Source organism: Syngnathus leptorhynchus, chromosome 5 (assembly GCF_054491065.1).
Source record: "Syngnathus leptorhynchus isolate UIUO chromosome 5, UIUO_Slep, whole genome shotgun sequence".
In the NCBI taxonomy this organism is placed as follows: domain Eukaryota; kingdom Metazoa; phylum Chordata; class Actinopteri; order Syngnathiformes; family Syngnathidae; genus Syngnathus; species Syngnathus leptorhynchus.
Genome location: NC_141199.1, coordinates 14,867,387 through 14,882,173, shown reverse-complemented (window position 1 = coordinate 14,882,173; position 14,787 = coordinate 14,867,387). Strand labels below are relative to the sequence as shown.

At 44.3% G+C, this 14,787-nt stretch overlaps 2 protein-coding genes across 2 annotated transcripts; one reads left to right on the top strand and one right to left on the bottom strand.

The window, feature by feature from the left end:
- Positions 1 to 583: 583 nt before the first annotated feature.
- On the top strand, positions 584 to 14,580 carry slc5a10 (solute carrier family 5 member 10). The gene is made up of 15 exons (XM_085911110.1): positions 584 to 691; positions 792 to 863; positions 1,395 to 1,499; positions 1,726 to 1,785; positions 2,101 to 2,205; positions 2,286 to 2,391; positions 2,833 to 2,913; positions 2,979 to 3,184; positions 4,324 to 4,459; positions 9,839 to 9,946; positions 10,029 to 10,179; positions 10,273 to 10,441; positions 12,264 to 12,479; positions 13,250 to 13,343; positions 13,871 to 14,580. Exons 1-15 carry the CDS (start codon positions 584 to 586, stop codon positions 14,056 to 14,058), a joined length of 1,905 nt encoding a protein of 634 aa, XP_085767236.1. The 3' UTR covers positions 14,059 to 14,580.
- sack1gb (scaffolding CK1 anchoring protein Gb) lies at positions 3,268 to 9,027 on the bottom strand. Its single transcript, XM_085911106.1, has 5 exons — positions 7,742 to 9,027; positions 6,940 to 7,107; positions 6,120 to 6,244; positions 4,722 to 6,021; positions 3,268 to 4,105 (listed from the first exon to the last, which is right to left on the bottom strand). The coding sequence occupies exons 1-5, from the start codon at positions 8,240 to 8,242 to the stop codon at positions 3,728 to 3,730; spliced, it is 2,472 nt and encodes an 823-aa protein (XP_085767232.1). The 5' UTR covers positions 8,243 to 9,027; the 3' UTR covers positions 3,268 to 3,727.
- Positions 14,581 to 14,787: the final 207 nt, after the last annotated feature.

The window sequence follows — 14,787 nt, the reverse complement described above, 5'->3', positions numbered from 1 at the left end:
GCTGGTATCTGCAGCCTTAATGAGTACCCGATACACTGACATAAGGCCGTCATTTGATACCTGGTCTAACTCCACTTGACACTTAACAGCACATGTTTGTGTGTTTAGACACTAATGATTCGCTAATGATTCACACAGCCAATGATTGACTATCAGTGTGTGTGTGTGTGTGTGTGTGTGTGTGTGTGTGTGTGTGTGTGTGTGTGTGTGTGTGTGTGTGTGTGTGTGTGTAGACTACAGTCCACATTGACATCTGCTTTACTCCACACTCATTTAGAATACACTCCATTACCTAAGTGTGTATGCACGCAACATTAAGGTGATGTGTTTAATCCCTTTACGTGTGTGTGTGTGGGGGGGGGGGGGGGGCTCTCTTTACACATTATACACAGATATACAGACACACACACACACGTGGTCACACATTTTGACTTTCCGCCTTACTTTGCTGTAGATGTCTCAACTGAGGAGTCTGTAACTGATGCCTTCTTCAAGGACTTACGAAAAAGAGGGTGTGAGGTCTTAATGGGGGATGCAAGTGTCCTTCTAGGTTGACTTTGAGATATTCTACAAGTGTGTAAGGATGTCCAATTCTACCACCAACTTTTACGCGCTGTCTCAATCCTTCAGTTTCTCTGACATCATCGTCATCGTTACCTATTTCCTTCTCAACCTGGCCGTAGGAATCTGGGTAAGTCGCAAAGATGCTTTCAGATACAAAAAAAATGATTGTGTGTGTTTTATGTGTGTGTGTGTGTGTGTGTGTGTGTGTGTGTGTGTGTGCATGTCAGTCATCATGCAGGGTGAGCAGAAATACGTTGAGTGGCTACTTCTTGGCAGGGCGAGATATGGCCTGGTGGCCGGTGAGTTCTCCTAAATCATTTTTCACATAATTGTTGCTAAAGGTCTGAATTCAAAAACAATATTTGCAATGACGATTTAACGATGAAGTTATACTAAATTGTAGTAACAAAGTTTGGAGTATAATAATGTTGATTTTTTTCAAAAGCATATTTTAAAATGAAGTCATAATCGTTTTGGGTTACCATTATATTGTATTGTACAAAGTACTTCTATAGCATGATTTAATGTGATTGGGGGAAATAATAATTCTGCTGAACTACAATCCAACTGTGATTAAACTATATATATGTTTATTGTAAAAGAAAATATCGTAATATAATATAGTATAATATAATATAGTATAATATAATATAATATAATAATCTAAATATCTAGTCTTTTCTGGAGTTAAAATTGCATTAGACTGGTGAAGTATTATTTCAAACAATTATTATTATCATTTTCAGGTCCTATAATGAACTCCAATTGACTTTGATTATAAAATTGTCTTGTCATGAACTACAATCGTTTACAGCAGTCAAATTTTCCAGATTGGGGCTTCGCTGTTTGCCAGCTCAGAGGGCTCGGGTCTTTTTATCGGTCTGGCCGGGACGGGAGCTGCTGGGGGCATCGCTGTCGCAGGCTTTGAATGGAATGTGAGTAGACATGCTCATCCGTGCATAAACCAAAGCAGAAATTGTGCTGTTAGTATTTACAAAACATCTTACATAATGTGTGACTGGAAAAAATAATTTGACAATGATGATCCACTTTCAGTCAACACATTTCACTGCTAATATAAATCTCATTTACATCACATATAATTATATATTATTTGTGTCATATATGTTGAACTCCGCTCTGCTTCTCCCTTTTTCTCAGGCCACTTATGTGTTGCTGGCTCTGGCCTGGGTGTTTGTTCCTGTCTACATCTCCTCAGGGGTTAGCTTGCACACAGACACACACACACACACACACACACACACACACACACACACACACACACACACACACACACACACACACACACACACACACACACACACAGCTCTGCTTGTCACGGCTGGTTCAGCAGGTATTTTAAGGTACCAAAAGAGTCATTGTCTTTACACGCATTCCCCGCCTTGAAAATTCCCCAGCAGGGTGCCACACGACTCCACTACGCATCATTCAGCGTCATAATTAATTTCAGAAGAGAAGGAAACGCCAATGACACATTTATGTCCATCAGCATGTCACACAAATGTGTTTCTTCAGATCGTGACAATGCCCGAGTATCTGGGTCGACGTTTTGGAGGCGAGAGGATTCGAACCTACCTGGCTGTCCTCTCACTGCTTCTATCCGTCTTCACAAAGATATCAGTACGACACACACAAAAAAAAAAGACACACAATGACCCAGTTGGCAAAAAAGTGATACTTATTCATTCCCTTGCAACTAGACTGACCTCTACTCGGGAGCCCTCTTTGTCCAAGTGTGTCTAGGATGGAATCTCTACCTGTCCACTGTCCTCATGCTGGTGGTGACAGCGCTTTACACTATCGCCGGTACGCAAAACGGGTCGAAATTACATTCACAGACACACGCGGAAACTACGCTGACTGATGACGGTCATTACTTTGCTCTAACCGGGGCCAAGTCGGTCATATAAACACACTAGAGTAAAGATGGATGCTTTTTACAGATGGTTGTAAATTATACTGGGGGTTAGAATGAAAATGTGCTGTGACACTTCATTTGGTACAATCTAATGAAGTCTAATGCATCAACTCAAGATGGCTAATGTCATTGCTAGCTTTTCTCTTTCACAGCGGTTCTGCTTCGGACCAAAATTCCAACAAAACAACAGATAACTTTTACTTAACAACATAGAGATACAATTGAAAAATCCAAATAAAAAGATATTTTCACGATAACATTTAGGTTCCTAGCTCTGTTTAGCCGTGTTGCCCTGACCAATATGGCGGCTCATGCTAACTTCCTCACAGGTGGTCTTGCGGCTGTCATCTACACTGACACTCTGCAAACACTGGTGATGATCGTAGGAGCGATTATTCTCACCATCATGGGTACGTGTATCCCAGACGGTCACGGGAATATATTCGAATAATCAACACGTGGTCGTCGTCCACAGCGTTCAACAAGATCGGCGGCTACAGTAACCTGGAGAAAGTGTACAGCATGGCGGTACCGAGTAAGATCATACCCAACAGTACCTGCCACCTGCCTCGACAGGACGCCATGCATCTGTTCCGGGACGCCGTTACCGGAGACCTGCCCTGGCCTGGCATGACGCTGGGGCTCACCATTCTGGCGACCTGGTACTGGTGCACTGATCAGGTACTGAAGATAAACTTCAAACTTTAATCAACCTAGTAAGCTTTTTTTTTTTTTTTTTTTTCGAGATGCGACAAAAGGCAAAATTTTAGCACGAATCGGTTTTATTCACAGCATTCACTTTTGGTCCCACATCAGATTAAACACCGCAGTATATCTGTACAAGGCAAATGTTGTCAACAACAAGCCCCGCCCCTTACATGTCAGTGACCAATCCCAGTGATTTCAGCATAGGAACCCGAAAGTTCGTAGACTTGACTCGCGACACAAATGATTGAGTTCGGTAAGTAAAAAGATGGACAGTGCAAAAATCTGAAGGTGTCAAGGGGCTCAAGTAAAATGAAGGTCATTTGTCAAACTTGTTAAGTATTAATCCAGTCAAAGATATCCTAGCATACATTTACACTTCATCTCGAGTGTAATTTGGTTCGCTCGCGATATGTAAATCTACAGATGGTCTGAGTCGGACGATTAAAACGAGATTTCTATTATTACAGTAAGCACCGCCCACGTTAAAAGCACCTCAAGCATTCCTGGCTATCATTTCTACCTGGAGGCCTTGTTGCTGCTGTTTTGAGACATTTTCTTCTGTGAGGTTCCACCTCGTACCTTTAAATGTTTCAAATTGTTCAGCTTGGACAGAGGTGCGATTCCTCCAGTAGGATTGGCTGCCCGCAGTGGCGAGGAAGTGTTAGCCCCCTTCCTGTAGCCCGGGCTGTGGCGGCGCGGCGAGCGGCTGGATCGTGTTTCGCCTCGCACGAGGGCGGCGTCCGGCTGTAGCGTTTGTCCGTGCCAGTAGCGATGACCTCCGATCACGGGGTTGATGGCTCGCTGAGGGCGATGGAAGCTCCCCGGTTTGGCGATGACGACTTTTGTGCCTCTCAGCCTCCCATCGCGACCGGGAGATCTCGATGAGGAGAACAACTACGCAAAGATAGGAAGGCCGTGTTAGCGACAGCCGTCATCCGGCGCATCACCTGGTGTACCACCTGGACTAATACTTGGTCCCATAATACTTTCATTCTCTGACATTCAAGTCAGGTTTGAGGTTCTGGCTTTGAATCTCACCCTGTGTATGCGTTTCTGCTGCTGAGTGAACAGTCCAGAAAAATAATAACGTTCATATTTGTCGGCGTTCGCAGGTGATTGTCCAACGATCCCTTTCCGCCAAAAACATGAGCCACGTGAAGGGAGCGTCCATTCTGGCTGCCTATCTGAAGATGCTGCCCTTCATCTTCATCGTCCTCCCGGGCATGATCAGCCGCGCTCTCTACCCAGGTTAGCGCAGACATCCCTATTCTTCACTTCAGTAGCACTTTCCATTCCTTTCAATCAATGAAAACAACCCGTATAACGTCTGCTGTATTGTAAAAAAAAAAAAAAAAAAACGTGAGACACCGATGACTAAAGGTACAAATTCGGTACGTGATGTAATTTTGGGAATCCTACCATATGTCATGTGACCGCGCGTAGCTAACGTAGCCGTGTGGCGAACAAACCCTCGTTGGAGGCAAATTGTAGGAAGGGGAAATCGTCTCACCTGTCCTAAGCGCCGGTGAGGTGATCCGTAGCCCTTCCTGCGGAGCTCCTGCGACTGGCGGATGAGCGCGGCGCTGTCCTCCGTCTGGGTTGGGGGCTCCCGCAGGTCCAGCATGCTCTGAGAGAGGCGGGCCATCACGTTGACGCCGTTTATTATCCGGTGGCCACGGCCGGACCCCGTGCTCACCCTGTCGGCCAGCGGGTCGGCGGGCCGCTGCTGCTGGGAGCAGTCGTAATACTCTTCCTCGGACACGGTGGAAGCGCTGGACGGGGCTTCGGCGCCCGCTCGGTCGCACATGACCTTGGTGCTGTCCTGGCTGCCGTTGTCGTTGCTGCCCGAGTCGGCTCCCTCTTCCTTGGAGGCGGCCAGGCCGGGCGGGGCGATGGCCGTGTCGTCGATTTTAACAAGAGTGACCTGTGTTTCGATGGGCTGGTTTGAGGGGGAGGGGTCTATGACTAAGTGCAGCGTTCGGCGTTTAGGGACGGGAGCTCCCGCTGCCGGCGCCTCTGGAGTTTCTGCCGAGTTGTCCGTCGGTTGAGGTTCTGCAGAGGCGGCGTTTGTTTGTTGTGTCTCGGGTTGCTGCTGCGAGGCCCCTCTGGAATCTGTTTCCTCCTCACCGTCTTTATTTGGAGTTACGTCTTCCCGCGGCTCCTTGTTGGGCGCATTCTTAGGAGCCGAGGCGTCACCGGTCGCAGGTTGCGCGTCGCACTTCGTCTCCTGACCGGAAACTTCGGTAGGACTCGGCTGAGTCAGCGAAGAGCTGAACCGAATGGCCTGACTGACCGCAAAGCGCTCGGATCTCTGCAAGTGAACCTGATGAGCAAGTTTCTCGTCCCTGATGTTGATGAAACCTATCACGTCGCTCGGCGGGTCCGGGTCCGGCCAGGTGGGGAGGTATGGGATCAGGTAGGCTTTCTCCATGTTGACCAACGCCGGATGTATCTGCGGCTCCTCGGAAAGCCCCTTCAGACGTCCCTTACGGATTTTTAACCCGACGGGGACTTGTGAGTTCTTGTTGCTGGAGTTCTGGTCTGAAGACGTGGTACTTGTGTGCGTTCCCGTGGCAACCAAGGCGTACTTGGGGTTGATGAGTTTCTTAGCAATGGTGGCTGACACCACAGCAGGGGCGGCCTGAGGGAGCGGGTCGGGAACGGGTTCGTCCACCATGGGAACCTTGTTGAGAGACACGCTCCGCGACAGGAGGAACAGTTCCCGAAACTGGAAGTCAAAGGTCTCCATGGCTTGTCCAGTGATCACTGTGATGAGGTTACGGTCCAAGCGGGACGAGGACCACGTGAAGCTGGAACGGTCAGAAAAACAGCCAGAAACACCAAATTAACTTGAAAGACTTTGCCCGAGTAAGATTTATTGATTCGAAAATGGTTAAGTCGAGCTCACCTGTATGAACCGGAGATGGCTCTGTCTCCATCTACCAGGAGGAACCTCTGGCTCAGGGAGCCACGAACCTTTTGAGCTGAGCGCGTGAAGAACTCCACGCCGCCGCAGCAGCGCACGCGAAGATTCTAAACACAATTTTCACGTGGAAAAAAATGATTGAGACGAAAGAGACACCAAAGAGTTTTTCGACTTAGCCGACTCGCCATTGACAACGTTGTGTTTACCGTGTTATCCTCGGTCGACACACCCTGTTGTGTTTGTCTTTTGATTTAATAAAAGGGCGCGGTGCGAGTCGCTACCTACCTCGTGGGTGATTGTTGCGGGCGGAATATCACAAAGAGCACAACGACAGTTAAGTTTGAAAAGAGAAGTGGGCAGATGGTTTGTCAATGGAAATTCATAGAAAGTATATTTTGATATTATTTTTTTTACCTTTCCAGTCTGCCATACAAAGACGTTTTCTGTTACTGCCTCAACTAGTTTCACTTGGAGAAGCCATGAATCGGGACAAAACGTAGCCTAGGGGTGACTGACAGGTCGCTGCTTGTTCATCACGGCATTCACGTGAAGACACGTTTCGGTTCGCTCTCTTACTTAACGACATTTGGATTGGAACTATGCGAGGTCGATGTCGGACTTTTAACAGCCGAAATGAGATTTCTGATTCGGATTGCCTCGTAGCCATGTTGATTAGGGCAAGCAGAAATACTTTCCATTCAGTCCTGCTTGAAAATATTCTTATCAAGAGGAGCCATCTGTTTCACCAGCTTTTATGAAAACATCATCATACATGTCATATGTATGTTTATAGGCGTGTTACCTTTAGATGACCCCGATGCATATCGGCTCGGCCACACATGGAAAGAAACGGGGACACCGCTGCCGTGTCGATGATTATGTAGACGGGAACCTTCCGTCTGTAAGCGGCGTCCAGCAGGTCTCGGAATATGTCCACGTCAGTGAAGGCGTCCATCACCACGGCTATCACCTGCACACAGACGGACATAAATCACATTAGCAAATATTTATTACAATGGATAAAAATTAGGATTTTTTTTTTGTATCGGTTTCGGAAACTTGAGTTTCCATTTTGTAGTCACAGTGGTTAAAACCAGTCTTTAATTAAAGAAGAACAAGCTTCTTTTGTTAATCCCGGCTAAAGGCTGACTTTTCATTGACGCATTTCCTTTCAGGGCTTCTATCATGTGATATGATGTCATGTGTTTTTTAATTTTTTTTATTTTTTTTTTTTTAAATGCGCTCAGGCATGATCTAGCCAGTCTTGTTTTTTGAATGCTTTGGCACGAGTTCATGTGCGAAAGCAACACGTGTGCGAGAACCAAAGTATCAGCTCTGCAGATGACAAGGCACGATGACCCAGTTAGCACTGACAATTAAAAAAAAATAAAAAAATGCTGAGTATGTCAAATCTCTCCTGGATATCAATTTTAGAGGTTTGACAATCCAGTAAGAAAACAAATATCAATTAAACATGAGTCAGCAGAAATTAGGATGAGTTGCAACTCCTGAGGGGATAAAAGGAAATGTCAGAACACTTTAAAAAAAATTGAAAACTATCCACAAGTTTATTGATTTCCCACCATTGATGAACTGAATTCTACCTTATGTGCTGAAGCGATGCTCTTGCGGACGACCTCCTTGATGTGCGATTGACCGTCAGCGGGGGGTTGCGTGTACACGCTCACGCGTGTCACCCCACGGTACGAGATCGCTTCAGGCCAACCGAGGTCCAACTCCGCCACCGAGGCCTCGGACCGGTCCGGCCAGTATTGAAGCGAGACTTGCCCGTCTAATGCTCCATCTTCTCCAGATCCCGGGGTTGTATTCCCCGTGTGTCCACCGGGGGTCTCAGGTTTTAGATAATACTCATGCCCGGGCCGGTAAAGTTCTGCCGTGTGGGTGATCCGCTCCAACTCGTGTTCTGATAGGAAATCCCGCACGTTTTTCTCACGGAGGTAGTCCGTGAACGCACCACGGCCCTGGGTGATGAGCTTCTCCAAAGCCAACCGCTGGTCTTCACTATAGAAGAACTCCGGTTTGCTTTGGGAAACACGCCAGTTGACGTGATGGTCGTCTAAACATTGGATTTGAGACAACGCCATTGCCTCGATGAAATAATAAATACTTCAAAACGCGGCGACCCGGTTTAAACTTCCCAAGTTATCCCGCTTTCATTCCGGATCTGTCGTGAGCCACACCGGGAAGATGGAAACATAAGCCGTACTCCTCCGTCGTGGATCTTCTCATTTGAGAAGAAATTAAAAGTCCAAAGAAAAAAGGGGATAAACAAACACGTTTTTTCGACGACTTTCTCCTAACGCCAACTCAAGGTGTTGTAAGCGTAAAAATTGCCCCCGCCCAAAACCACGCCTTACACCTGCCCGAGGGGAGTCGAGACGGGACCGGTAGATCGTTTCACCCTAACCCGGCGAACATGGGGGAGGCAGGACCGAGAGGCGGGTTGATGAATGAGTCAGATTAGAACGCAACACTCCGGAAAAGAATATAAACCCCCCTCTTTTGCATTGGAGTGTTGAAATAAATCGAGTGACTCAGTGTGACGAGACACCTTTTGTTCACTCCGGAGGCCCAGCCGAGGGTGACGGCTCCCACAGACCTCCTTGAAAGCGCCCCCTTCAAAAAAAAATTTTTTTTTAATGTCTACGTGGCACGTACGAACCTCATCTGCAAAAAAACAACAATAATCACTTCAATTAATCCAGTTTGCGTCAAAGTAGCAAAAAAAGTTATCCGATGTCCGCGAAGAGAGAACGTGGAGGTGCCGGTTGCGTGAGAAACTCGAATCCGGCAACGGAAGCTTGGATACCGGGGGACCGAGAGAGGCGGAGTGTCCGGTTGTCCGTTGGAGCACAAACTCCACCCTCTTTCTAGGAAGGGGAAAGATAGACTTGTTTTCACCCGTTAAACCATGCAACTGGGTAATCTAGAACAAATATGACGTTTAAAAAAAAAATGTGGTGCAAGTGGTGGTTTTAACCTATTACGGTAAAAGTTACTCTTATCTAACTGTTGGGTAAATGATGTAACATGCTGTCATCCTCACAGTGTGTTATCAGTGCAAAGCCAACAGAGTTTAGATTGCTAGGCCACAATAAAAAAAAAATAATAAAAACTTGTGGAGTGGATCAAATGCCATGTTTAGGATTCTTGATTTAATCATTGAATCATTTCCAATGGCTGCTTTTTACTAGATTTCCTTGAGTGCTTATCTTCATTCATGCAAGCCTGTTACATCCCAGGTTATTAATCGTATTTGTCATTATAGTTAGTTTTTAAATAACGGAGCATGTAAAAAAAAAAAAATCTCACATTCAAATCTATGAATCGATAAAAGGGATGTGAGAGAACATTCACACATCGAGAATAATCATTCAAACGCTGAACACCAGAAGAATGAGACAAAGATGACTTTTTATCACAAACAATTAATTTCACGTTGCATTACTAGTTACCTATCGTTGGTTTTGGTTCTTGCTGGAGCTTTATAATGTCAGTGTTAGTTGACACCAGCTGCGTTATCTTTAAGTACCATTTACTAACAATTTGAGTACCGTCTCAAGAGAAAGCGAAATAAGAGCAAAGGTACATGAATTGTGAATGAGAAGAATATTTGGTTACCACGTTCCACGTCTTTGTGTGTGAATGACCCCTGGATGGTCGACCTCCTCCTATTTCAGACACAGTGGGATGCGTCGACCCCGAGGAGTGTGTACGAGTGTGTGGCGCCGAAGTGGGATGCTCCAACATTGCCTTCCCCAAACTTGTCATTGAGCTGATGCCAAGCGGTAAAAAAAAAAAAAAAAAAACACCTCAAATGGAGAGTTGCACGGCCTTTACGTTTTAATTGAAATTATTTGTCCGACATAGGCCTACGTGGTCTTATGATATCGGTGATTATGGCCGCTCTGATGTCATCGCTGACGTCCATCTTCAACAGTAGCTCCACGTTGTTCACCATGGACATCTGGAAGAAGCACCGGCCGCGAGCCTCAGAGAGAGAGTTGCTACTGGTGGGCAGGTATAAAATGATTCAAAATGAGGAGCAAGAAGAAGAAAAAAAAAAATCACAATTGTTACTCACATCTTACTAAATTGTCATTTCTCCACTCAGGATCGTGACAGTGATCTTAGTGGTGGTTAGCGTGGTGTGGATTCCCATTTTGCAGTCTGCCAACAGTGGCCAACTATACGTTTATATTCAATCGGTAACCAGCTACCTAGCGCCGCCTGTCACGGCTGTCTTCACCCTGGCTGTCTTCTGGAAGAGGACCAATGAGCAGGTGATACCAAAAAGATGCTTCCAGTTTGCTCTGTTCCTAAAATAATCCAATTGACCCAGTACCAGGCTCCAACTGGCAATTACGTCCATCCAGAAGGTGTCAATCCTCCATATTGTAGCCGATGACTTTAAAAACCTAACAAGTGTAAAGACACGTGGAAAAAGAATTTGCTGTAACAAGGAACACACACAATTGCATAACGTGCACTTATATGGGCATCGTATCAAAGTTCATTACAAACTTAATCCCTATCTAAAGCGGACTTCTTTGTCGCGCATTCTGGAGTGTTCCCTTCCTGTACTTTTATTAGCCTCATATGGGATACAGCCCAGTGCTAACATTCCTCAATCATCTGTGTGTGTGTGTGTGTGTGTGTGTGTGTGTGTGTGTGTGTGTGTGTGTGTGTGTGTGTGTGTGTGTGTGTGTGTGTGTGTGCACACTCAAGCATATTGTTTTCATTCCTGGTGTCGGAATGGACAGAGGCTAATTTAATGCAGTCTCCCGTGCAAATGAAAGTGAGTGTTCACGTCTGATAACAGTGTCAGAGTGCAATTTTATTACCGTGAGATGAAAAAATAAAATAAAAAAAAGATTATAGGGTTGCACCGTCGTACAGGAAAGATAAAAGAGGTGCCGTGCACTCGGGGAAGTAAACAGTAAATGCTCGTAAAGACCGGCTCGACTCGAGCTCGAGAGTCAGTGGATGTTTTTGTAAAGCAACTTGAGGGTGTGTCGGCTTTTTTTTTTTTTTTTTTGCTGACAGACTGATTTCTTTTTTTCTCCTCGACTCCCTTAGTGTGTTTCTTGTAATCACAAAAGAGCACATAACAATCAAAGTGTCTGCAGAACTAGCCAAGTCTCCAAATTCCTTTGCCTCCTCTCCAATGTTTTGCTCGTCGCATTGCATGTTTAATTTCAAGCCGAGCCCATATCTCGGGTTTTTTTTTTTTTTTTTGGGCTTTAGCTCCTGGCTGTAAAAGGTCAGACGTGAGCAAACAAGCAATCACATGCTGCTGTGCAGCAAACAGAGAGAGAGAACAAAGAAGAGAACAAACAAGATCTGGCAATTATTTTTCTCGCTTGTACATGGGAATATTACACTCTTAACTCAATTTTATTCACAGAGCGCTTTAAGAAAGCTAAAGCAAAATACTGTACTGAAACACAAACTCAAAAATCAAGTAATGTATTAAATGATTTTTTTTAAAAATTGTTAAATGTAATTATTTTGTATGAAACCTTCTTCATGTATTTCCAAACCGATTTACAGTAATTATCTCGTGACCAACTCAATAATAATTAATAGCGCGCTTAAAATAAATAAATAAATAAATAAATAAATAAATAAATAAATACATATTTTTTTGCCCAACCCTATTTAAAAAAAACTTGTTTTTTTTTTTTAAGCTACACAGGTGCTGCTCTTAATGTTTGTTTTCATGGCCCCATAACTGATTGAAACCACACCGATGACATTCTTTGCAGGCTTAAGACAGCCAAAGTAACCGGTGTCATTGCACATGTGAAAACGTAGGTTGAGAACTTAGACAATAGTGACAGGAGTTGCATGGTGAGAAAGAAAACACACACCCAAAGTGTAACCTACTCCTGCTCTTGGCACACTATCCACTTTTTTGAAACACTTACCTCAATGAAACAAGTTTGAACCACCGCCATTCATGATGTCACAAAAAAGTCTTAAGTGTTATCCCACAAAATGCAATCAAATTTAGAATCTTGTAATAAAAATAAAAGATATTCTTGACTTATTTTCTGCTTTAGAGATTCATCCAATGGTACCCGAATGTGTTTGTGTTGTTAGGGTGCATTCTGGGGCCTTATGGTGGGTTTGGTGGTGGGAGTGTGCCGGATGGTGCTAGAGTTCGCCTTCCCCCCTGCCAGGTGTGGCGTGGTGGACTCGGCGCCAGCGGTTCTACGCCGCGTCCATTACCTCCACTTCGCCATCTTACTCTGCGGGCTCAGCGCCGTCGTTGTCATTGTGGTTTCGTTGCTAACGCCGCCGCCCAGCCACGAGCAGGTACACCAAACGGGAGACATATTTGATGTGATTGACCGCCAGCTCATATGTTGTTGATCTGTTTCTATCTAAATCTAAAAATCAACGAGTCATGCAAACGGCTTCCCGGTACAGTTGAACTTTTGTCACCTCATGGATGCCTGCGATCTGCTGACTTGACTGTCCTGAATGTGAACACGACTCACGCAATGACTCTTCCTTTTAAGCTGATACAAACATGGGAGAGGTTTTAAAACATCTCCAATATACAAAAGCTGCAACCAGTGAATTAAGTTTGAACAAAACAAAGTACCATTTAGAATGTGATTTAGCAAAAAAAAAAAAAAAAGGCTTTAGTCTCCTTCGTACAATTGCTTCTAAAGCAACAAGTGAGTATTCACATGCATTTTTATTCATGAAGGAGCCCAGAAACTTACTTGGCCACAGCAAATACATTCTTTGGGTCACTAGCCAAAAAACTGTTGACCAGGCTTGAGAACTGGAATGCAATTCGAGTGGTCATCTCCGGTTTTGCTGTCAGTCTTTGCTTTAAAGAAACAAGTCGTAGAAATTAGACCCTGCAATAACATCACGGTTGAAAGGAAAAAGTGGCTTCTTTGTCATTGCTATGGTGTTTTGAAATTTCAGATGCTGTCTCGAAAAAGTAGGTCACAGTCAAAAGTCATTGTGAATAATGCAATCTTTTATCTTTACTATTGACATTGCTTATACATGTTTACATTGGAGCAAATCCAGAGTATTCCTAAATATTTCCCTTCTCTGATCTTCAGTTGAGGAACCTGACCTGGTGGACTCTGACCGAGGAGTCTCCCAGAGAAATCCCTCTACAGAAAATGTCCACAGTCAGCCATCGTAGTTCCCAAGGTGCCTCCAAATCATCACGTACAAATACAGTAATCCTTCGTTTATAGCAGATAATTGGTTCGAAAAACCACCCGCGATAAGTGAAATCCGCGAAGTACGGTGACCAACAAGGGCAGGCTAACGAGTTAGCGGAAAGAAGCTAATCCGCGAAAACGGACTTCTAAAAGAATGTAAACGAACATTTGGAGCAATACTACATTGTCTTAAAGGTTAGACACATGTTTCCTCAATTTAAAAGTTTTAGTATGACTTTTAAATGTTTTTTTTTAATTTGGAAAAAAAAATCCGCGATGTAGTGAAGCTGCAATAAACGAACCGCGAAGTAGCGAGGGCTCATTGTATTTTCATTGCGATATGTCTCATTTCCTGTTTTATTGTGATCGTCCTATTTTAATGATGCTAATAAGTGTTCTTATCAAAACTATTCCTCTAATTTTAAGGCTCCATTGGAAAGAACGCATCCATCCATACCAAATGATGACGCAACTTCCTGTTGTGTGTGTCTGTGTGTGTACGTGTGTGTTCAGACTCTGAGCCAGCTCGTCAGCTGACTTGCGCTAACGGCCTGAGATTGTGCACCGCTGCATTCCGCCGCGTGCAGGAGACTCCCAGAGTTCCCAGCGTCCGCGAGAGCACCTTCTGGTCTAGGTTTTGCTGTGCGAACGCGCTCCTGCTGGTCAGCGTTAATATTTTCCTCTATGCATACTTTGCGTGAGATTTAGGGCGAATACATCCTGCCTCGCCCCGATGTCGTTGAGCGCCAGCCAATATCTACAACAGGAACCGCAAACGGGGAGAAGGGGTTTGTTCATGTTATTCCTAGTAAGGGAAATAAATTAGTGGGATTTAAATATTTTAAAATATTACACCCCAAAAGACACATCGGGAACTTTTTGTGAGTTGTGTAATATCAAATACTAATACAACACTTTGTTTTTAACTTTTAGCTTAAATTGTTTTTTTTTGTGTGTGTCTTGATAAGTAACTATGAAGATAATTCAAGATAATTAAAAAAAAAGCCTTGTCTGTCATTGTCATGCCTTTGGAAAAATACATCCAATGTGTCTTCTTTTTTTAAATAAGATTTTAATATGCAATTTCCATAATTTGTTTTGACTTTTTATGTTTTGTCATCTGATTGAGGACTTTTTTGTGTTCCTCTCAAATTGTTTTTTTGTGTGTGAATATTGAGAATCATTGTTGCTCTGTGTGTACAGAGTAAGAAACTGGAATTAAATGTCAGGCAAATTAGAATTTGTTGGTCTTAATTTTGAGCAGTGGCTAGCAGTTAGCACTTCAGACTAGCGGTTAGCACATGTAATTGTCTCACAGTTCTGAGGTTTAATGTTCCAATCTCTGGATTCTCGCCTGTGTAGTTTGTATGCTCTCCAGACAAGCAGAGGACAAGCGCTACAGAAAATGGTGTTGTTTTTAACATATAACA